Raw genomic sequence first — 25985 nt, 5'->3', positions numbered from 1 at the left:
GTCCTTGTAAAAGCCTGACACGATAGTCAAAACCTAATAATTGTTATTTAAAATTTCTATTTACAATTTATAGATCTAATTAATATAATTTTTTTTTTTAATTGAATATATGCACAAGTCAAGTTCCGTGTGAGGCTTGGTAAAACGGGCTTGGCACAACCCGAGTGGAAATTGAGATCAAGTCTTGATCAAGACTTGATCAGGCAACATTGATTTCAAATCCATTCTTGATCAAGATGCTTGATCAAAACTTGATTGAAAAATTGAAAAAAAAAAATTATTTACAAATTATTATTTTTTTTATTATTGTATTATGAAGTGTGATGTCATAGAGAAGAGTTAGATAATTATCGGGCGCGAAAGTTTTTTTTTTTTTTTCTAATACACGGTAACCGGGAATCGAACCGACGAAGTATATAGATTGACGCAGTAACGGGTACGCTTTAGACCGCTCGACCACGGAGGGAAACGATGTACCGTGCGATTTTTTGAAGCTTATATATTTAGACCAGTCTTGAGACATTATTAGGCCACGTTTGGCGTTTTTTTTCTCAGTAAAAAAACTTTCATCAATATTTTAAAAAAAAAAATCGTAATAATGAACATAATATATAATAAATTAAAAAGTTAATGTTTCCTTGATCCTATCTTGATCAAGATATATTTAACAAAAGAACAAGTAACAAAATAAATATTTATTGATCAATTCGTGATCAAGTGGCCTCATCACAGACAAGTTAAAGTTTTCTTGATCCTATTTTGATCAAGACGGCCTTGGTCAAGAAGAGTTAAAGTTTTCTTGATCCTATCTTGAGCAGGTTGTCCTTTATAAAGCAACTTGATCAAATCTTGATCAAAACTTGATCAGGTTTCCTGAGTTAAGGCAACATTGATCAAGCTAGCCTGAACAGATTTCCACTCGGGAAGGTTCGTGTGAGGCCGGGGAAAACAAAAAAAACAGGCTTGACACCGGCTTGGACTATTGAGGCCTGTGTGAGGCCGGTTGAAAACAACGGGGACAGTCTTGTGTCAAGCCTGTGTTAACAAGGCTCGTGTGAGGCCGGGGAAAACAAAAAACACAGGCTTGGATTATTAAGGCCTGTGTGAGGCCGGTTAAAAACAACGGGGACAGTCTTGTGTCAAGCCTGTGTTAACAGGGTTCGTGTGAGGCCGGGGAAAATAATGGGCACAAGCTTGTGTCAAGCCTGTGCTCCCAAGGCTTGATACACGACCCTCGCACAAGCCTGGCACAGTTGCTCAAGCCCGAGAACTCCTACCTGGGGGGCTATTCTCGAACTCATACGAGTCGACTCGTTCACACGGAGCGAGGTCCGTGTACGGATCTACTTGAGCGACGAACTGAGATCCGTTCACGGAGGACCCTTCGTATGAGAGTAGCCAGTCCGTCCACGAATATAAATATCCGTCTCCCATACAATTTGATTTGAGCGCGAGACAATTGCTTGTATTTTTTATTTTGGTTTATTGTTGCTTGTTTATTTCAATTGTTGTATTTTTATTTATTTTTATCTATCCTCATCCAAAAAACAATTCAATAAACAATAAACCAAAATAAAAAATACAAACTTGCTCAAATCAAATTGTCTGAGAGACGGATATTTACATTCGTGGACGGACTGGCTACTCTCATGGCTGTCCTCCGTGAACGGATCTCAGTTCGTCGTTCAATAGATCCGTTCACGGACTCCTCATGTGAACGGACGATATTATAATCTCCACGTCTCACGAGACGACGCACGCGAGACCGAGACTAGTCTCTGTCTCGCATTCCCCACGGAAATATTTTATAGAATTTTTATAAAATTTTTTATAAGAAATGGGCAAACTTTTTAAGAAGTTTTTATAAAATTTTCATAAAATTTTTATTTTAATTATATAAAAATTTTATAAAAATTTTTGAATTTTTATGACATCCCCCCCCCCCCCCCTCCCGTGAATTGATTTTTTTGAAAAATTAATTCAAATTTTTAATGAAATCAAAAAAAAATAAATGTTTCGTCGGGAATTGAACCCGGGTCGTTCTGGTTGTGAGGCAAGTACTTCACCTCGAAGCCAAAAATCTTATGATAGATATTGATTAAAATATAAATAAGAATATGACTATGATAAATTCTTTTACTTTGCTGTTTTATTCCCAATTTTATCTTTCTTTCTCATACAAATATGAACAAAGAGTTGATAAAATTAAAATTTTTTATATTTGAATGAAAGTCAATTATAGAATTGTGATTAAACAGCAAAGTAGAAGAATTTTGAATAGTCATATTCTTATGTATATTTTAATGAATATCTATCATAAGATTTCTGGCTTCGAGGTAAAGTACTTGCCTCACAACCAGAAAGACCCGGGTTCAATTCCCGACGAAACATTTATTTTTTTTTTTGATTTCATTAAAATTTGAATTAATTTTTCAAAAAAATCAATTCACGGGAGAGGGGGGGGGGATGTCATAAAAATTCAAAAACTTTTATAAAAATTTTATAAAAACTTCTCAACAAGTTTGCCCATTTTTCATAAAAATTTTATAAAATGATTTTATAAAAATTTTATAAAATATTTCCGTGGGGGATGAAGCCCTATCTGCGTCCCTCATTTACACAGCAAAAATGTGAAACCTATTATTTTTCTCCATGTGAGTATAATTATTTCAACCTTTTGGAAATGAAAAAAAGATGGAGTTGTATTTTCAATAAATGATAGAGAAACAAATTATAAGTATGAATCACCTTATTAAGGTTACCAAATCCAAGACTATTAATTGCGAGTTTCTTCCACATCGGGAGTGATGGTTTAAATTCGACACCAACGTGCTTTATACTATCTTTCAGTACTCCTAATGGAAGAGTTACTAGTACTGCATCAGCCAGTAGAGTAGATTTTGCACCAGGATTCCGGGATGATCGAGCACATATTTCTACACCGTTGACTCCGTATTTGATGACTTGTACGGCTGTATTCAAGCGAATGTCTAGTCCTTCAGAAAGTGCAACAGGAACGCAAGAATAGCCATTACGTACTGTAAATAACAAACATAATAATGAATTAAAAATAATGTTCCGAATAGCTCATACAGAATCGCATAAGGTAAATTCGATATAAGTAAGTAGTGTAGATAGCCTACGAGTCTTTGAAAAATCACGTATTTAGGGGAATCGAAAGGTGGGCATTTTTGGGCTATTTTATATATTAAGAAACTTAAAAAAATGACTCTCTATTATAGTAAATAAATTTAAATAAAAATACCAAGGAAAAGCAGTAGCTAAGGAAAAGATGAAGCTAAGGAATTGATGTTGCTTACCACATAATTTAACGTTAGAGGGACAGCAACAAGAAATAAACTCCTAAATTTTTGCTACTAGCTGTTTGATACAAACAGTATGAGGATTTTTATTACAGACTAACTTTTTGTTTCAAACGATTGATGACTTTTAACAAGAAATAAACTTCTAAAAATATGCCTCAATATGGCTTTGAAATAAAGAAATGGATTCTTTTTACAAACAAGGTATATCGTTTGAAACAAATCAACTTTAGTTTAATTCAAATAATTAAAAGTTTAAATATTTTTTAAATTAATTTCAAAAAAAATTATTTAAAAATAAATTTATTTTTATTTATTATCATGTTTTATATGTTTTATTTGTTGATTGAAGTTAATTCTTCACTTTGGTCGACGAAGTCCAGCTTCGAACCCACGATCCCCGAGTGGGAAGCGGATACCTTGACCGCTGCGCCACGACGACGCTCAAGTAAAGACAACGTTTTTTTCATCTATTTAAAAAGCTCGATAGACACAGATATATTTTTTTTTTTTTCATGCTATATTTCATATTTAAATACGGAAAAAAATACTTTTATTGTTTTTTTCAGAATTAATTTACAATTTTATTAAACTTTTAATTATTTGAATTTAACCTAAGTTGATTTGTTTTGAACAATAATATTGATTGAAACAAAGAGTTAGTCTGTAATAAAAATCCTCGTACTGTTTGTATCAAACAGCTAGTAGCAAAAATTTAGGAGTTTATTTCTTTTTGCTGTCCCTCTAACGTTTGAAACAAGAAGCTTATCTATTATAACAATCATCATAGTGTTAGTGTCAAGGAGTAACAATGGTTGACGTTTAGAAGTTTTTTTCTTGACACATACCATTTATCGTTTGTTACAAAACGTTGTCTGAATGATACAAACAAATTTTGTTTAATTCGAGATTTTTTGTTTCTTTTAACAAAACAATTATTATTTTTATTAAGTAATTTATTTATTCTTTCAAAAAGTATTTTGCCAAGAAGTTTATTTCTAAATATTAGAAATAATTTTTCACAGTGCAGGTAATTTCGTAGTTTAAGAACTCCAGAGTGAATTCCATCGATAGCAGCAGGGTTTACATATCTGATTATTTCAAAAGATTCACATATAATTACAGCTACATTTTTAATTTTCAATATCAAGTTATTTCACCGTTTAATTATTGCAACTATAATTTTATAAATGCTTTAGTTAAGAACATTATATTGTTTACAAAATTTAGGTACTTGTCATCTTTTTTTTTGCTTTTACAAAAAATATTTTTTCAAATGAATTCGCTTTTCTTTGAATAAGTCATATATTTTCTAAATTAAAAGAAGTTCATTATTTTAATAAAATATTTTCCAGCTAAGAATTTTTAAGGCCAAAAATCATATAATGGTGATGGTGCGTACAGTGGTGAAGAAGCCATAAGTGAGAAAAAGGTAGAAAAAATAAGTTCGAAACAGGGAATGAAAGCAAGAATGCACAAGAAAAGTCGAAAACACGAAAAGAAAGATAAGTTCGTTCTCTCACTTGCAGAAAAAGACAGTCTCAGAATATACTTGTTTGTGTGTCGCGTATACAGACAACATAAAAGTGTATTTGAAGTCAGGTCGTAGAGTCGTAGACCACAGATGACTGAGCGTCGTTGAGTGTCGAGCGGAGGCCAACCGGTTAAACAACTTTTTAACAAGCTGGAGTTTTGCGTTCTGCGCGTACTCGACGAAAGTCGAAACTGAGTCTTTACAGAGTTGAGCCATCTTTGCTTAAAAATGCTCGAACACCACATGATACGTGTCGGTACTTTGTGTTATAACATGCACATTTTTTTTATATTCATGTTTCCATTTATTTGCATTAAACTTGTTCATATCCTGTATTCTTGTACATGCAAAAGATTGTTTTTATGAAATTCAAAAGTTGTAATATAGATTAATCGAAATTCACTTAAAATTATATTTTATAGTCGAAATTTTAGTGTATTTTTCCATGATTAACAACGATCGAGAATCCTTATAATTTTCATGTACTATTTATTAACAATTAAATAAGAAAAAAAAAAATTGATCTCTAAGTTAAGGTTATTTCCAAATATGAAAACCTGAATTTAATTTTCCATTTTTTTTTTTAAATTTTTTAAATAAAATAATTATGTATTTGGTGAAATTCTTTTATAATTTTCCTCTTAGTTAAACTTTTTAGTAGTAGTATTAGTGTCTGTAAAGATAGGTCGGCAAGACTCACACTGATAACGACGAATCAGTGAAGTAAAAAGATTTTAGACATGGGAGGACGCTGATATTTTTTTTTTAAGTAGAGTTAGATAGAGTTAGATAGGATACCTTTGCGAACCTAAAAAGTCGTCCTGTCATGGGACTTAAAAACAATCTTAAACAAATTAATCCTCTCGGAAAAAAAAATGTAACGTTCACATTTTTATGATTAACTCTATCAGATAGTTTACCTGATAAGAGAGGTGCGACTAGACTATAGACTAGACTAATATCCTCAATATATATTTTTAAATTCCTTAGATCGAATATATATTACTTATTGATTTATCGTTATTGAACTATCATTTTTTTTCGAAAAAAAAACCACAAACCATCTGATGACCGGAAATAAGAGTTGAAAATTGTAAAATAACATATTGATAACTGATTTGTAATCACTGATCACTAAATGTACTCCCGGCGGATTTAAACAATGAACCACAACTTACAAAAGAATCATGAGTATTTGAAAGATAATAATCTTCTTATCATTGAAATAATAAATAAATAAAAATAATTTTCGTCTCCAAATATTATAACATTATTGCAAGCTGTATGAATGATTAAATAAATGATAAGGATATTGTCATGATTTCAATGACCTTATAGTAACCTACAGAAAATATATAAAATATATGGGTTGAAGATATATTAAAAAATACTTCAGGTATAACACAATTATACAATAATTTTTCTAAAAATTTATTCACTCTAAAAAAATGACTCAATAGTTAACTAATTCTAGCAAAAAAAGGATAGGAAATAATGAGAAAATAATAATGGCAACAAAATTTTTCTTGGAGTTTCTTTTTGGTGTATATATATTTTAAGCATAAAATAATATAGCAGTATATCATAAAAATATTTGAATTATATATAATTGTATTATAATGATTAAAAATATTGAAAAATATGTCAACAAAAAACTTGAAATCAAAAAAGAAAAAAAAAAGTCAAGTTCGACCAGCAGATTGTACGTGCTATGTTTTTATGGGTCTGGCAAGATGTGACGGGTATGTGTATCGAAGTAGGGGCAACGAACACGAAGATACTTGAAAGAGGGGTATGTGAAAGGATACAACAGGGTTCTGGTCGTGTCTTAGGTATACTGCCTCATACAATTTACCGATCAGTCTCCCAAGAACGGTAAGTCGATTAATATCCGTAATATAAGTGTTGTTTGTCCGTGTTCAAGTGTGTTTCAAAGGATAATCTCAAAAAAAATTATACAATAATAATTATGGAATCGCTATATGTATTATATTCTTGTGATTTAAATATTGATTATCGTTGATATAATCATTAATTGATGTTTGTCTATTATGATTATGATGATGAAGATGATGGTGATGATGATGATAATGGTAATGCCAATTATAACAACTTAGATGGAGTCAGATTTTTTGACTTTAATATTATTCCAATAGTGGACAGAAAAACCACTTTAAATGAGTGCAACAAAGATGCAGGGCAATCCTGTTTTTCTAGCTATACTACTTGGTATGATATTTTATTCTTTTGGAGTATCTCTCAGTAATGCTTTGAAATACAAAGCACCAGATGAGTGCAAATGGATTGCAAGTGATAATAATAAAGATGATATATCACTTGTATGCCATCTTAGAACAATTAATAGCGAATTGGAAAATACAAATTTTAATGTTATTCAGCCACAGCATACTGTACGATTACGACTTGAGTGCAGTGATGCACTTTTTTATCAAAGTTCTTTGAGTGCTGGAAGTTTTAAACCCCTTATTGAATTACGTGAACTTATTATTGAATATTGTAAAATAACAAATTTATCAGATGATGCTTTCAAAGGACTTCGAGAACTTCGTAATCTTACAGTGCGTACACACAATACAGACTGGTCAGCAATGGCGCTTGATGTTTCAGCTGGTGCATTCACAAATGAATTATCAAAGTTAGAAACATTGGATCTTGGTGAAAATAATATGTGGAACTTTCCAGAGAGAAGTTTGTGCTCATTGGAAAATCTTAAAATACTTAATCTAACAAAAAATCGTTTAAGAGAGATATCCAGTTTTCATTTTAATACTGGAACTCAACAATGTAGTACTAATTTGAAAGAAGTAGATTTTAGTAACAATAATATAGAAATATTACCAGCAGCTATTTTTTCCGCACTATCAAAATTACAAATTCTCAATCTTTGTAGTAACAAAATAATTTTTATAGCTGATCGTGCCTTCGAAGGTTTAAGCTCAATAAATGTATTAAAACTAGCAAATAATCAATTAACAAGTTTGCCACCAGATTTATTTAATGATTCAAGAAATATTAAAGAAATTGATTTAAAAAATAATTCACTAAATGTTTTACCACCTGGATTATTTAATGATCTTATGCAACTTATGATATTAGATTTGTCAATGAATGAATTGTCAAATGAATGGATTAATACTGCTACATTTACTGGACTTGTGAGACTTGTTGTATTGAATCTATCAAGCAATAAAATACGTAAATTGGAATCAACGATATTTCGAGATCTTTTTAGCTTACAAACACTTCAACTTGAAAAAAATCTCATTGAAAGTTTAACTGAAAATACTTTTTCATCTCTCAATAATTTGCACACTCTTGTTTTAAGCGATAATCAATTGACTGTTATCGATGCGAACAGTCTAAGTGGCTTGTACGTGCTGAGTCTTCTTTCCTTGGATAATAACAGACTCAGAGCACTTCATCCAAACTCGTTACAAAATGTATCGTCTCTTCAAGACTTGCATCTCAACGGAAACCAATTGACGGTTGTACCAAATGCACTGAGAGCCACGCCTTTTTTACGAACTCTTGATCTTGGTGAAAATCTCATTTCCGATATACCTTCTGGTATATTTGATCACATGACACAGTTATATGGTCTGAGATTTACAGAAAATCATCTTGTTAATTTAACAAAAGATATTTTTGATAAAATAAAAGAACTTAAAATACTAAATTTATCTCGTAATAAAATACAATCAATTGAATCTGGTGCTTTTGATGGAAATAAAAATATTCAAGCAGTTCGTTTAGATGGTAATCAATTAAGTGACATTACTGGATTATTTTCAAATCTCCCAAATTTAGTGTGGCTCAATGTTAGCGACAATAAACTCAAATGGTTTGACTATGCAATGATACCAACTGGATTACAGTGGCTGGATATACATCTTAATGAAATAAGTGAATTAGGTAATTATTTTGAAATTGAAACACAACTTCAACTTAGTATGTTCGATGCAAGCGAAAATAAATTAACTGAAATTACAGGTAATTCAATACCTATGAGTGTAGAAGAACTTTTTTTAAATGACAATCATATATTAAAAGTTCACAGTTATTCATTTTTCAAAAAACCAAATTTAACTCGTGTTGATCTTAAGGGTAATAAAATACAAAGCCTAGAAGCATATGCATTAAGAATAAGTGTAGTGCCAGAAAATAAACCTCTACCAGAATTTTATATTGGTGACAATAATTATTTATGTGATTGTACGATGGAGTGGTTACAACAAGTTAATAAACAAAATCAATCTCGTATTCATCCTCGCGTGATGGATCTCGAAAGTATATATTGTCGACTTTTATATGATCGTGAACGAATGTATGTTCCACTTGTTGAAGCTTCACATTCTCAATTTCTTTGCAAATATGAGTCTCATTGTTTTGCTTTATGTCATTGTTGTGATTTTGATGCATGTGATTGTGAAATGACTTGTCCAAATAATTGTACTTGTTATCATGATCAATCATGGTCAGCTAATTTAGTTGATTGTTCAGATGGTAATCATAATTACCAATTGCCAAAACAAATACCTATGGATGCAACAAAATTATACCTTGATGGTAATGATCTTAGAATAATATCAAGTCATGCTTTCATTGGTCGAAAAAAACTTCGAGTTTTATTTCTTAATGCTTCTAACATTGAAATGGTACAAAATCGATCATTTAATGGACTCAGAGATTTGCAAAATCTCCATTTAGAAGAAAATAAAATTCGTGAATTACGCGGTCATGAATTTGAAGGACTTGATACTTTAAAAATTCTTTGTCTTCAAAAAAACAAAATTTCAGTAATTGAAAATAATACATTTGTTCCTTTATATTCATTAAAATATTTATATTTACAAAATAATTATTTAACGACATTTCAAGTTTGGGTTTTGCCAGAAACTATCAATGTTGCTTTAGCTAATAACCCATGGTCATGTGATTGTGGATATCTCGAAGAATATCGTCAATGGATATTTGCAGAAAAAAATCATGTAATTGATCAATTTGAAATAAGATGTTTATTTAATTTAACTAATTTTGAGGTATACGGTGAAAAGATATTTAATGATTTTAAATATGTATCTCGTGTAATACACGATAAATCTAATGACAATATCACATGCATGGGAATTACAAACATCAAAAATAGAAATACTATTTCTGGAAATTTGACAAAGACAATAATTGAAAAACAACTTTTTGAAGATTACCTACCACTGCTTGTATCAAATTTAACTGTATTTCTTTTAATTTTATTATTCTGTGTTCTCATATTTATATTTTGGCATGAATTTAGAGTGTGGTTTCACTCAAAATTTGGTGTCCGTATTTTTTATAGAAATACAGAATTTGAAAGAGAGGACCGAGAAAAATTATTTGATGCATTTGTCAGTTATAGTTCAAAAGATGAAGCATTTGTCATTGAAGAATTAGCACCTGTGCTTGAATTAGGAAATCCATCTTATAAATTGTGTCTTCATTATCGTGATTTTCCAGTAGGAGATTTTATTGCTGATACAATTGTACAAGCTGTCGAATCATCAAAAAGAACGATTATAGTTTTATCCGAAAATTTCATTAAATCAGAATGGTGCCGATTTGATTTTAAGTCAGCTCATCATCAAGTTCTTCGTGATAGAAGACGTAGACTTATTCTTGTTATTGTTGGTGATGTACCACAAGGAGATTTGGATCCTGATATTAGACTCTATTTGAAAACAAACACATACTTGCAATGGGGTGATAAATTATTTTGGGAAAAGTTGAGGTTTGCACTTCCTGATAAACCAAATAATTCAAGAATTGAGCATCAATTATCGTCACCAGTTCACCGACAGTATCATAATTCAACAAGCAGTACCCGTAATGTTGCAGTTCATATGTAAAATTGATATACTTCTAGTATACCGCTGACTTAGTTTTTTTATAAGTGCATGATTCATTTTGTAGTTTAATGTTTTTTTTTCGAGTGATTTTTCTACATTATTATTAATTAATGTATTTGAAAATTCTAAAAAATCTGCTTATTAATTAATTAAATAATAAACTGGTCTTTGATTTGCATTTTTAATTTTTGGACTTATATGTATCATGCAAATTGAAGGTGATGAAGAAATAATATTGCTTTTTTGTTGAGTTTAAATGAATGAAATAAAATACATACCTCATTTCTCAGCTGTTCAGATTTTCATTTTTGAACGAAGCTATGTTAATATGTTCATGCTATGTTAATTATTTTTTATGAAAAAGAAGAAGGTTTTTTAAAAATTGTTTCTTGAGTTTTAAGATAATTTTTTTATATTTTAAAACGTGTGATAAAATTTTGAACGATTATAAATTATAAATACCGATGGTATCATCGCTTCATTGTTAGTACCATAAGAGAAAAGAAATCTTTCATTTTAAACTTGATAAAAAAAAATCTAAAAGAATCGAAATTTTATTTTCTTAATAACTGCAATCCGTTAGAACACATGAGACAAAAAATGAAAAAAAAACGTCGAAAAAAAGCAGTATATTATATAATGTTATGAAGATATATCTATAAGTTATTATGAAAAATGATATGATACTGAAATAATATTTAATAAACTACGAATTATATTTTATTACAATTAATTTATCATACATATCGAAAAATTTGTCATCAATACACTATCAGTAGAAAAATGATTAAGCATAAAAATTAAGCATTTGAATTGATTTTTTCTGCTGTTGTTAAAATGTAAATATATATGCTAAGTAACTTGCGTTAAATTAATGTATAAAATGGGTGAAAAAAAAAAAAAAGTTGTATATAAAATACATTTTTAAATTGTTAGTTGTACATAATTCAGTATTGATAATCATATATTAAAAGTTGCATAAATAACTTTTTTTTTGCAATTTTTAAGACTTTCAGCTTACAATTATTATTTACATTTTATAATAAATGGCTGTAAAATTTTGATGATTTTTTAACGAAAATAATGTATTTTGATAAAAAATAAATAGATAATAAACATGTAAAGTATTTATAAAAATTTTAAGTTTCGCAAATTTATATTATATATAAATAACTAAAATATGTAAAATTAAATATAAGTTAATTAATAGGGCCTCATTGTTTTGAAATTCATTGCTTTATACATAAATATATATAGATTGTTTTTAAGAGTGCAGAGAATTTAAGGTTGGATAGATTGAAATTCTTGATCAACGTAAAGCCATTACAAGTAGTAAATTTGCTGCCCGGTATAGTGACATCATAACTATGAAGTGTGATCTACATGTTGCCAATATGGCTGTGACTACGCGTGAATACGAGACATTTGTAACAATGCGTGACTACATACTTGAGTGTGGTCAGTGAATAAATAACCCTTATTTTTTAGTAATTTACTGGTTATTTATTTTTTGATCCAAGCATTTATAATAAAATTACGTGATTAAGAATATGTCTGATAGTTACAAATCATTTTCTATCAAGCCATTAATTAAGTAAAAAAATTATTTGAAAATAATAAATATTGATTTATATACGACCGACTATTTTTTTTATTTTTAGTGATTACTTCATTTAAATAACACACACAGAGAGAATTTTTTATTTTTCTTACACTGAGAAAAAAAAAACCACAAAAATTGTTGTGAGAGCACAACAAACTAGAGGCGGAATTCTATCCTGTCACTTTTTGTTGTGCTGCAACAAAAATTGTTCTATCGTTAAACAACAAATTTTATTGTATCGTTGAACAAATTTTATTTAGCTGCACAACAATTTTTACCATCCAATAATATTTGTTGTGTTGCTCAATAATATTTGTTCGGCTGCTCAATAAATATTGTCCAGTTTCAAGGCAAATATTGCCGTGCTGCACAACAATTTGATTTTCGGGTGTTATCGGTAAGACTCGGTATTGTTCGTGTGCCTCGGTATATATCTACCAAGAAGACTAGAAAAGAAATTCACTTCTTCTAGGCTTCTAGTCTTCTTGATATCTACATGGCATTGTGTGAAATTGTCTAAGTCAGTCTATGTTAAGATCAGCTTTTGTGTGACTGACGTTTTAAAAATAAATTAATTAATCCCAAGATGTCAGGTTGCAATAACATTTTAATAATTGAATTATAGACTAAAATATTTGTGAGCAACTAGATAAATAACTAAACTTGATATTTAACAAATCACATCAACAATAAAGTATGAAATTATATGAAAATGACAAACATAACCTGCATCTGTCATTTTAATGCAGAGATTTTTTATTTTAATCTTTAATAATTATAAATATGAACAATAAATCAAAGCATCGTAATTTGAATTAATTTGTTCCTCAATTACTTTCCTTCTTATTTTTAATTATCATAATGAAAATTTATTCCGTAATTTTGAAAAAAAAAAAATTTAATATGGTTTTAGAATTTTTGTTATGTGGAATAATAAAAATTATTAAACTGAATACAAAAATTGTTGTATGTTCGACAGTTTTTGTTTGGAGCATAACAAATTTTGTTAAACAGCACGGCAATTATTACTCTGCCAGATGAACAAAAACTGTACTACCGGCAGAACAAATATTATAGAGTTTCAACTTCGCCTCTACTTTGTTGTGCGGCACGACAATTTTTGTCCTGTTTTCTCAACAATATTTGTCGTTTTTTTTTCTCCGTGTACGAAAAAAACATAGCAAATTTTACAATGGTCCATAGCAGAGATGGCGCCATCTATTCGTTTTATAATATTTTCATATGGGCCATAGCAAAATGTCGTGTGGGCGTGACATTTTTTTTTTGTGTACCATAGTAATTTTTATTATGGTCAAATGCAAAATTTATTCTGTTAATTAAATATTATAAAAAATTTTTTTTTGTGATGTTAATATTTATTATTTATGTTTTTTTTTTTTTTTTCCATAAAAAACTGACCCTAACCAGGACTTGAACCCCATATCTTCCGAATGGAAACCTTACACTGAGAGAAAAAATTATTACGTTTTACTATGTTTCTATAGTATCGTATAATATTTTTGTTTGTATTTTTTATTATTTACACGATATATTTTAATATAGAGGCACATAAAAAAAATAATCATATCCAATTTAACTATGAAGCAAGATTTTTTTTTACTGTAGAAATAGTCAAAAGTACTATGTGTAAATTAATGTTCATTATGTTAACATAGTAGAATTGACAATAGACCCTCGTTGATATAATTACTCAGTACGCAAGTTCTAAGAATGCTAATTGTACTACTCATCAATTTTAAAAAATACGATTCACGATTTAAGGTTGTTTTTAAATCGCATGACCGGGCGACGTTTTGGGTTCACAAGGGTACTTACAAACGCATGTTAAATAAAAAAATTATAGCGCCCCCTCATGCCTAAAATCTTTTTACTTTACTGATGCGTCATAAGTAGTGTGAGTGTTGCCGGCTTATATTTACAGACACTAATACTACTCTAGCAATAAACATTCAGGGAGAAGTTCCAAAACCGTACATTTCTTGTAAGAGGAGGATAGAAAAAGAGATAGAAGATTGAGCCAGAAGAAATAGAGAGAAGGATAGAGCTAAAAGAATAAAACCGAACGACGGTATTGGAACGTACCCCAAATTTTCAATGTAATTCAGCCGGCTGAAACTCGTAAATTCAAAAAGTAATTAGCCAATATCTTTTAAACGCCACTGAGGAAATGGATAATTTTTTTTTCATTAATTTCGTATTTGTAAAGTGTACAAATCTGTAGAAAAAAATCTAAATTGAAATTAAGAGTTTTAAAAGTACAAGCGCAAACGTACCTATACTTCCTATGCTTGCGTGTTAAAGTTGTCAACTTTGACACTAATTATCTGGATTTTGACGCAGAGGAAAATTACGAAAAAATTCGACCAAATAGATAATTATTTCATTTAAACATTAAAAAAAAAAAATCAAAAATTAAATTACGGGAATTTCATTTAAAAACAACCTTAATTGCTATATTGTGTTTTATAACAATTAAAAAATTTTAAGTGAATTTTACTATGTCCACATGGTAAAGTATACGGAAAGATGAAATACAAAAGAAAAGAGTCAATTTTACTTTGATTCCAGTTTCTCTCTGTAGCTGAGTGGTCTAAAGCGTACCCGGTACCACGTCAATCTATATACATCGTCAGTTCGATCCCCGGTCAGCGTGTGTTAGAAAAAAAAAAAAAAGCTTCTGCGTAATAATACAACAGAAAAAAAAAATAACAATTTTTTTTTTAATTTTTCGATCAAGATTTGATCAAATATATTTTCAACTATACAACATAGTACTTTTTATTTTAAACATGGGCATTTTTACGATTGAGTATTATAAAATTTACTACGTCTGATTAAAATTCTCAAACATAGTAAAACTCACTGTTTACCCTGATAGAAATAATCTTTCCGGATTTCCTCCGGGTTCCTCTGTATTTTCTACGCAATTGGGACTTCCGGAAATGTTATTCCAGAGTTTTCTCCGGATTTTATTGGATTCTCTTCGGATTTTTTCAGAAAAAATTCCTTTTTTATTTTTCGTATGTAAACTCTTATTTCTAGTTTTTTTATTGATTTTTCCATTTTTTTTTGTTTGTTTTTTTAAGCGAAAATTCCGGAAAAAATCCAGAACTATTATGAAAATAGTCTGGAGATTACTCCGTAAATATCTCCGGAAGTCTCAATAACGTAGAAAATCCGGATAAATCCAGAGTAAGTCCAGAGAAAATCCGGAGAGATTATTTCTACCAGGGTACATGATAAATGTTGGTAAATTTCCCAAAACATTCACCGGTGCTATAAAACATAGTAAAATCCAGTATTTTTTTTAGTAAACCTACTATTTTTTTCTTTCCGTATACGCGTTATCCGCTGCGCTCTAACAACAATTACGACAACAAATTTTTGTTTGTTTTACATTAAGGAATATCCAGCACAAATCAAAATATAGCAAAAATACGGATAGAGCCTTGGAATTTTTTAAGTAGCTTAATGAAATAGTAATACACACGCTCAAATTTTATGACAATTTTCTTGTAGCTAATTACTTAGTAATTAATTAATAAAGTAGGCTACTTTTTTGGAGGTTATACATAGGTTCTTATGGAGAGTCCGGTTGAGTTTTTAGAAACCTGGTTAGCCATTTCATGAAAAATACGGCTAGCTTTATCAAAAACTAAGTATAGATAGAAGAAATAATAAGGAAACTTTTGATATAAAAATTAATAGGGCTTTGAGACCTTTTTATTTTACAACAAATAAAAATAAATTTTTGTCTTCGTCTAAATACTTAAGTGGAAGTGAGAAACGAGATTTTCTCCTTTTTTTTATCTCGTTCGCACTCATAGAAATATTATGTTTCTAAATGCCATCCGCAAGAGGTCTCTAGATATGCGCGGGTAACACCTTAACAATTTGAAATTAAGCAAAGCCACGCCTGAGCAGTCGGCTAAAAAGTGAGGGCACTTGACATTTCCGAGTCCGTCATTAGTTTTTGCTATGGCCGATTGTAATTTTAACCATGTTGCTTTGTATTTATCAGTGACATCTATAGGATTCATGAGAGAATCAAATTTTTACTATGACGCATCGTAAATTTTCAGAGGATCATTTTAATTTTGTCCACAACAACAAAGTAAAATTTTATGAATACAAAGCAAAAAAAATATATTTTGCTATGGTGCAAATGGTGTTTATTTATGGTACAATTTTTAGGCTGGATTTTTTTTACTTTTAAATTTGGCCTCGGTAAAGAAGTCATAATATTAACTGTTAAATTATTTTCTCGTATAACGTTTTAATTCTAGTAAAATTTTTTATACACGTTGATGAATTTATTTATTATTTATCGTGTAATAAAAAAAAACAGTTTGACAGCTGTGTACAGTGGTGTGAGTGAGAGTTTAATCATATATTTAATACTACTATATTGCACATAGGGTATGATTTTGTGCGGATTCATTACGGTGCAGAGTGCAGACAGTCTCTCTGTCGCAGTCATACCCGTCATACCCATACGCCTCAACAAAAATTTTTTGCGCATGCCCGAATAATCCGTTCGGTTCACACGTATACACAATGAATTTGTGTGAGTTGCCGAATGTTTCCAAGCTCCATGGGGACGTTCCAAAAATCACTCGGGAACCCGGAAGTTCAAGATTTTGATCATAGAAAATTTTGTATATTTTGTTGTGGTAGACATGATTTTTTGTTCATGTATTTTTTATAGGCACAAAACAATAAATTATTATCGTTTAATTATTAATAATAATTATAAAAATACTTTTCATAACTGTAAAGGCATGTGGCCACTAGCATAGTTTTTCGACCAAGTTCTATGCCATAGCACTTGTGTCACTATATTTAACTAGAAATTTACTAGAAAATGGCCACCGAGGACTATGTTGAAAAAATGCTGCACGCAGCATTTTCAGCATAGAACCGCTAACTTCACACTAGTTTTTTTTGATATAGCCAACATCAAAAAAATACAAGAACAATGGTTAGCATTGTTCATAAATTTCTTTGTTTATATTCACACATGTATAGTACATATAAGTAATGATTGACTGTCAAAATATCAAATTGGCAACAAATAAAAAAGGTTATATTTTTATTTATCTTTTATGTGTTTGTAAGCAAGTTGGTACAGCTGAAACAATTTCAAGAAACGACTAAAACGCCGCCCTATAGCCGTCATATGTGAACTTTTCCTTCCATAGCGCTATGACATAGAACTTGGTCGAAAAACTATGCTAGTGGCCACAAGCCTTAATAAGTAAATGGCATATGCAATATGGCTGTTTTTGTTGTTTACAATATCTACAGTAACCTCTAGTTACTTTTAAATTTATTTTATCACTATATTTTTTAGTCTACTGCGCCGCTTCCGGGTTTCCGAGTGATTTTTGGAATGTCCCCCTACTCGAATAATAATTCGGACATGCGCAAAAGATTTTTGTCGAGCAGTATGACTGCGACAGAGAGATTGTCTGCACCGTAATGAATCCGCACAGCCCACTTATGGGAAAGCATAGACGATGCGCAATATAGTAGTATTAAGGGATTTGGACGATTTTTTTCGGAATATGAGAAAGAAATGAAATTTATACAGTAGATTTTTGAAATACTAATACATTTTATGTGATTTTTTGGTAATTGTTTGGAAGCTCGTTTTTTTATTATTAATTTCTAAAGTTGACAACTTTTAGCATTGGCTCTTATGGAGAATGCGATTTTTGTAAAAAAAAAATCCATTAAAATACCAATATCTCCAATCGACAATATGCCATCATGAAAAAAAAACTATCGGGTTATAAAATGAGGCAAAAGAAAACGTATAGAAAAAAAATTAGAGGTTTGGAGCATAGTTTTTTTTACAATTAATAATTAAAGTATGAAAAAATGGATTTTTATGAGGAATTATTGAAAAATCACTAGAGACTTCTTGCGGATGACTTTTAGAAACACAATATTTCTATGAGTGCGAAAAAGACAAAAAACAGAGAAAAAATGTTGTCTCACTCTTCGTTTTAAAAAATCGTCCAAATCACTTAAATATATGAGTTTAATAAATCATTTAGTTCATTTTATAAAAAAAGAGGGCACTTTCAACTATCATACACTTTATGTAGTATGATACGTATCATACTACATACGTATTATACGTATGATTGTATGATACCCCGAAAATCGTCGAATTACCCATCACTGATCGCAGCCAATGGGACATGTTTTATTTCATTTTTTGCCATTCATGTATCGAAACCTCGATTTTCGATGCATGCGTTCAGCCTCGAAAACGGCATATTCCGGAACTTCTCCTGTCGGCGTAGTTTTAGACACTGCGAAAATTCTATACACTCTCGGCGTGGTAGAGAACTGTGTAGAAAATTTTTCTACACACTTCGAAAATTTTGTGCACTCCCGGCGGTGGATTAGCACCGGGGAAATAACATTATTCAAGAGTCACGTTGGCTTGATATTTTATTGTCGTGTATGTGTTTGTGTGACGTATGTTCGTTGGTCCTAAGTCAATAGACCACATTATAATGAATTCAACTGATTAATGTCATTATTAAATTTTAATTTAATTAATTGTTATTATTAATTGATTATAATTATTAATTCAATTAAATATTGTTGTAAACTAAATTAATTATTATTATTATGTATTAATTAAATTGATTATTATGATCAATTCAATTGAATATTATTATGAACTAAATTAATTATTATTATTTATTGAACTGATTAGTATTATTAATTAAATTGATTATCATTATTATTTATTGGATTGATTATTATTATTTATTAAATTGATTTTTATTTTTGATTTATATGATTATTATTATTGATTTAATTGATTATTATTGTTTATTAAATTGATTATTATTATTGATTCAATTAATTATTATTATTAATTTAATTGATTATTAAAGTCACATGTATCAAAATCTCGGTTTCGAAACATTCATGGCAAAAAATAGTGTGTGTAACTCGGGCATAAAAATTGCGCGCGCACCCACTCATCCACAATTCTCAATTTTTTGCCCCTGTTACACAAAATACTATTTTCGTGCAAGATCTTGGGTGCATTCCTTTAATAAAAATTTTTTTTTTGCTCTGCAATTTCGCCCTGTAATACCAACCAAAATTTCATAGGAAAAAGCTGTTTTTTGTAGTGGCAGTACTAGCACATGACATTATTTTTTTTGGCTTTCAATTATTGGAAAAATTATCTCAATGACTGTTCAATATTCATGTCAAACTGAAATAAAAAGAGAATTTACTCGTTGTAATTGCTTGTTATTGTCACATAGGTTGCACAGGATATTATCGTAAATGTTCAAAGTCTGGAGAATTACATAGAGGATTCTATCACTTTTGTCGTTGTTTTTGTTTCTAGTTTTTAGTCGGTATTACAGGGCGAAATTACAGAGCGAAAAAAAATTATTTATTAAAGGAATGCACGCACCCCTTGCTGCAAGAACTTTCATGAGATTTCTATAGCGAGGAGACACCGCTGAACATGTTCCATTTTTCCGTGCACGATCTTGTTGCAATAACTTGCATGAGATTTCTATAACGTGGAGACACAGCTTTATTGATGATACCACAAAAAATATATGACCGATAGTTTATTTCTCCTTTGTCTATTTAAGGAGGTTATGCAGAAATTACTCTTTTTTTTTTAAATATAATGAGAATGTTCTGAAATTTTGTACACAAGTAGATCTTTTTATTCTAAATACAACGGTATAATTATTTTCTTATGTTGATCGGTTAAATTTTTTGTAATTAATTATTGAAAATAATATTTAACATTGGCTCTTATGGAGATTTCAACCATTTTTTTCGGATAAAAAAAATGATGAAAAAATCTTGAAAAAAATCACACATATACTAGAAACCGAGTTTTATTAATTGCGCGAAAAATTTTCATATGTTGATCGGTCAATTAATGAGAAATTAATTATAAACTTTACAAAAATTGGATGTGGCAACGTATGGCATGTTCAAACACACACACACATACCCGCAATCCCATATATTGTATACGGGGCGCAGGCGCTTTTCACTTTATTTCTTTACAGTGTAGCCAGATTTCAGTTTTGTCTGTGACGTCAGAAGCGCCCCGCAACACCCGCAATGAATTTGTGCATAACCTCCTTAAAAACATCAACTGATACTGATATAGGGAAACATATAGGGATTTTTGAAATTTTTCCATATTCAGTTTGAATCACTGCCATCTTGATATACCGAACCAAACGGAGGTTTTGGAATGTACCCCAGAATTAGCACACACAGGACAGTCGTGAATGGCACGAACTGTACTTTCCTCTCTACTATCGCCGTGAGTGGGGATAATATAAGGATAACGAGCTACCCGTAGTGCGTTCGAGCGAGGAAAAAAATGTGTTTAAGGGATTACCTCGGCCAAATTTTGGAGTATAGGAGAGGGGATAAAGCCTATGTTTAATACATTGGTCCGAGAGCCATTGCCAACCTCAAAAAGATGAATTTTTTATTTTTTTTTTTTCGATAAAACAATAGTTTTTTGAAATAATTATTGTATAATAATCTAATATTATTAATCCCTGAAATATAATTAATCAACTTTTTATTCTTTTAAACATTAATTCAATAGTTAAAAAAAATGTGTAAATCGTGAAACACCGCAAAAACAAAAAAAACTGTTGGTTGTAATGAGAGTGCGGTTGTGTTATAACTATAGTGTATGATATAGCTGCTGTGGCAGTATGTGTGGATCAATGTGGGATTTATTACTATTAGATTTTAAATTTCTAATTCTAAAGCTTTTATACGATTATAATTCATTTTAGCAAATGGCTAAGCAATTAATATAGCGAAATAGATTGTGCTAAAATCTAAATTAATTCCTCAAACATTTGTAACTATTATTTTGATTAATTTTCATGAATACATATAATAAGCCTCAGAGTGGGGATGCCATATGATTGTTTGACAGAGAACGGATTTTAGCAGTCGGTAATATCGATTTTTTCCGATAACAAAAAGAACCATCATATATGCATACCCGACAAAATAAATTCGATACTTTTCACACTTTTGCATTTTCGTTTATTTAAACAAAGTTTTTTGAAATAAAATGTATTCAAGCTTATATATTTACTATTTATAAATTTATCGACATAAAAATCAATTTTGCCAGTTCATATTCTATTATTTTTTAATTTTAAATAAAATTTTATCAACAAATAAGACTTTGTAATTAAAAATCATTCGAAAATATTTACTCACCCGCCTTATGGCAACCATTTTTAAACTAATCTATATATCATTGATGACAAATAAATATTGTAACCATACAATTTTAATTCTATAATTTTATACGGTTTAATAAATATTTATTCTCATTTTCAGCAGAAAGACAAAATATTTTTTTAACTCAATCTTTACTCCACTGAAAATTTTTAGGACTTGTGTGGTCCGCCCACTATTCGGTGTTGCCAAACGTACATTGTAATATAGTAGACGTCATATATACTGCTCGATTAGATGAATTTTTTCATACTTTAATTATTAATTATAAAAAAACTAAGCTCTAAACCTCTTTAATTTTTTTTCCATACGTTTTGTTTTGTCTCACTTCATAACCCAATAGTTTTTTTTTAACGATGTCATTACTTCGATTAAAGATATCGGTATTTTAATGGACTTTTTTTTTGACAAAAATCGTATTCTCCATAAGAGCCCATGTTAAAAGTTGTCAACTTTGAAAATTAATAAAAAAATAACGAGCTTCTAAACAATTACCAAAAAATTACATAGAATGTATCAGTATTTCAAGAATCTACTGTGAAAATTTCAAAGCATTCTCATTATTAGTGACTGGCCGAGGTAATCCTTTAAATATTTATTCAAGACGACTGCACCACGACCAAAAAATTACATTGATCTTTTTCATATTGTAAAGTAACAATCCTATAAATTCAAATATTTTCTATTAATAAGTTTTTACATATTAAATAAATAACGTTAATATTCTTTTTAAATTCGAACAATTAATAAATAAAATAATTGTCAATAGAAAGTCTCGAAAATTACAGGATTGTTAGTTAACAATGTGAAAAGAATGAAGTAATTCAATGTCACCTATCCATGTGTATAAAAGTTGTCAACTTTGACACTTATTATCTCAAAAAGTCCGAAGGAGAAAAAATTGAAAAAAAATTCAGTGTTGATAACCATTTCATTAAAAAAATGAACCTAAAAAAAAGAATCGCGTAGAAATTCAATTATCCAGAATCAACCACAAATATGGGTCATTCATTATTTTTTTTTACTGACTTAAATTTTTGAAACGATTTGGCCTAAATACTGTAGAGAATTGACCGGAATAGCGCAATGAGGAAAGGCTTAAAGCCTATTTAATACCATAAAGAACTCAATTTTCCAGTGATATCTGGGAGAAATTTAGTTTTTTTCCGCTAATATAGGGGTTTGGATCAAAGACTCAATTTAATTTTTAATAAATTTAATAAAATTTTAATAACTCACCAGTTAGATGACTTCCAGTAAATTCGAAATCATCGTCCTGATCCCAATGTTTTAAGCTCAAATTCGATAGAGATGTTGCGTTTGCAAATTCTAAATTTGCAAAGTGCCAATCTAGTATTTGGCGATCTTTAGATGACAAATACACATCACTAAATATTTAAAAAAAAAATAAAACTATCAATTGTAGTGTTGAACTAATGTCCTTTTAATAATTTTACCTAGGAGGAGATGCTTCCAATTCTTGAAGTTTTGATTCAATTTCTTTCTGCTGCTCAGCTAATTGATCCCATTCCTAAAATATTTATTATTTATGAAAAATGAAATAAATAAACTATTCTTATTATATTAAGTCATTAACAGCAACATTTTTTCACAACAAAACTGTTACATTTTTTACGTACCTTACAGATACTATGTAAATCTCTTGATTTTGAACGCAGGACAAATTCTTGCGTAATATCACGTGCTTGTAATTTACTTTCAGCCATTTCTTGGTATTGTTTTGTACGCTCGTTTAGTCGTTCCTTTATAGCAATCATCTTCAAAATTTGGCAAAAAAAAACATATTAAATATTTGTGTCGCGATTGAAACTGATTAATATTAGCTGTTAGTAATCATTAATAATTAACCAAAAAAATTAATAATAAATTAATAAGTGATAGATAAAAAAAAAGAATCAAAAGAATAATTTAATTACTCGATGATGATTGTTAATAAGTCTGACTTGAAGAGATACAACTGATCGTAAATGAGCTACTTGTCGCTGCTTCACCCCCTGTTCTTGGAGTTTGATGACCCATTCTAATGCTTGTCCCAACGAAACAGGTTCTGTATTACTTTTCATACCAGATTCAGCAACGAAATTAAAGTCAAGCTGATGAGACAGATACGATGTAGCTTCAAGTAATCTGTTGAATTCTCTTTCTACCATTTCATCTTTGTCTTTGGGGACCTAAATACCAATCACACAAATAAAACATTGAAACATTAACTTAAGTAATGAATTTGTTTAGAAACAATCTATTTTTTTTTTTTTTTTTTCAAGTTTGACACTATTGTGGCACTTACTGCAATCTACCTGTAATAATAATTATTAAGTTAACATACATACCGTCTGACCATCACTTTCGTATAATGGACATTTCTGTCGTATTTTGTGCAATTCCATATTTATCTGTTTACTCAACGTAGTGACTGGATTACCACCTAAGCCAGTGACAACCATAGCTCCCAAGTCAGCAATGTAAGATGACTTCCGAAAAGTCGCTATTCTTCCACCAACTCGATCCTATAGGTAAGTTCTTATTATTATTAGTAACATTTGAGTAACAAAAGCATTGATCAAGAAAATTTTACCCGAGCTTCTAAGACTACAACTTCTAATCCAAATTGTTGCAGCTGCTGTGCAGCAGCCAGTCCAGCAATCCCAGCACCAATAACGATTACTTTTCCTACTTTTTTCGATGGAATAGGCTTTAATCTTTTGAAAACACCAAAATTTATGAATCCATAACGCTCTAAATATGCATGGATTCTTCGAGTAAGGACTGGATCACTATTATATGGAGTTTCAATTGCTGGTAAAGCATTTTCAATGATCAATTGTTGCTTGGGATTTTCAAGCCACAATTGAAGCTGTTGAATTAAGCTCTTGTAATTGTCATTTGTCACAGAATTGAGCTATTTGCACCTTTATCGTGATTTTAACGTGACTTTAAGGTGTTTATAGACAATTTTAACAGTGTTGGATGTATTCAATACAACTTAAAGTCAGTGTTATCATGCCGAACCGCTTGAATCTCGTAAAAACTACTTTCAAGTCACTCATAAATCACGAAAAGGGTGCAAACAGCCTTGATCATTGAGGAACCATAATTTTATTTTCATTAGTATGCATTGAGTTGTTAAATAATATAATTACCAGACGATTTCTTATGTGAAGAAAAACTTTTTGTGTTTGTGGAGGACCAGATGAAACATCCATAAAACAAGCAGCTTCTGTCGATGTTAACTTGTCGAATGGCAAGCGACTTTGAAAGGCTGCACCTTCTAGTCCATTCAACAATTCTTTCACTTGAATAATCAAGTTAAATTATTACTGGAATATCAAAAATATTTTTTTCTATATAATTTCGAAGGAAGATTCAATATCTTACCATGGGGATCTTCGTGGTCACTGTCTTGAACATCTTCTTTTGTTTCACCTTTGGATACCGATTGTGACGTGAATGTTGGAATATCAGTGCCTTTTGAGGGTTCTGTAACATTTTTTTTTTCGGGCGTTGCTAAACTCGTTTTAGATTTTTCTGAAGCATCTGATGCATTTTCATCTTCTAACTGATTAAATTTATCATCCATTTCTCGATACTCAACCTGAAAAAGTCAAATACGAAATGTTTATACGAGAACCGTAGAGACAAATAAAAAAAAATGTTTATAAGACAAACCTTTGCACGCTTACGACGGCTCATGTTGATATATTTTGTATTTGTTATTTGAAAATTAAACTCGTTAATTATTCATCAATTTTCTGTGAGTTTTAATCACTTTTTAATCGACTGCGTTGCAGGTTGAATGGGTTGAAACTTGAATTACCAAAATACCAAGCCACTGCAAGCCACCAAGGTCTGTTGTTAGGTTGGTATAATACCGCGGTATGAAAGTGGTATAATACCTGCAGTCCAATTCACAGGGGTGCGTTCCGTAGGGGCAAGAAGACTAGAAATACTGCACCCGTATTCAGGGGTGCTATTCTTGGTCCCGTATTGCGGGAGTTATTGCGGGTCCCGCAATAACGATTCGCCGACAAGAAATGTTTGTCGCAATAGAAAAATATGAAGGCGCTTGTTGTTGCTTTCATGTAAAGCTGCCATAGTCGTATGCAAATGCAAAAATAAAGTAGAATTTACATGAAAGCAACAACAAGCGCCTTCATATTTTTCTATTGCGACAAACATTTCTTGTCGGCGAATCGTTATTGCGGGACCCGCAATAACTCCCGCAGTCCAATTCACAGGGCAAATTTTTTACAATTTAGGGCTTTTTTTTGCCGGTGATGGCGCTTGTCAAATTT

At 30.3% G+C, this 25985-nt stretch overlaps 2 protein-coding genes across 4 annotated transcripts in view; one reads left to right on the top strand and one right to left on the bottom strand.

The window, feature by feature from the left end:
* The window catches only part of LOC122855020 (lysine-specific histone demethylase 1A), a 46960-nt gene extending 21246 nt beyond the window's left edge, over nt 1-25714 (bottom strand). The window contains exons 1-11 of one of the 3 annotated variants that reach the window (XM_044156113.1): nt 25587-25714; nt 25360-25539; nt 25069-25285; nt 24834-24985; nt 24269-24547; nt 24024-24200; nt 23610-23864; nt 23313-23450; nt 23130-23203; nt 22912-23060; nt 2749-3038 (exon numbers count right to left, since the gene is read on the bottom strand). In XM_044156113.1, coding sequence (XP_044012048.1) covers nt 2749-3038; nt 22912-23060; nt 23130-23203; nt 23313-23450; nt 23610-23864; nt 24024-24200; nt 24269-24547; nt 24834-24985; nt 25069-25285; nt 25360-25383 — 1755 coding nt within the window. In that variant the 5' untranslated portion in view covers nt 25384-25539; nt 25587-25714. Of the gene's footprint in view, nt 1-2748; nt 3039-22911; nt 23061-23129; nt 23204-23312; nt 23451-23609; nt 23865-24023; nt 24201-24268; nt 24548-24833; nt 25011-25068; nt 25286-25359 lie in introns of those variants that run through there. The other 2 variants (XM_044156116.1, XM_044156115.1) reach the window with 2 other exon arrangements.
* LOC122855019 (toll-like receptor Tollo) lies at nt 4853-11376 on the top strand. Its single transcript, XM_044156112.1, has one exon. The coding sequence runs from the start codon at nt 7035-7037 to the stop codon at nt 10758-10760; it is 3726 nt and encodes a 1241-aa protein (XP_044012047.1). The 5' UTR covers nt 4853-7034; the 3' UTR covers nt 10761-11376.
* Nucleotides 25715-25985: the final 271 nt, after the last annotated feature.

This window comes from Aphidius gifuensis, linkage group LG4 (genome assembly GCF_014905175.1).
Source record: "Aphidius gifuensis isolate YNYX2018 linkage group LG4, ASM1490517v1, whole genome shotgun sequence".
NCBI lineage: Eukaryota > Metazoa > Arthropoda > Insecta > Hymenoptera > Braconidae > Aphidius > Aphidius gifuensis.
The sequence above is the reverse complement of the archived record's forward strand: the minus strand, read 5'-3'. Positions and strand labels throughout refer to the sequence as shown.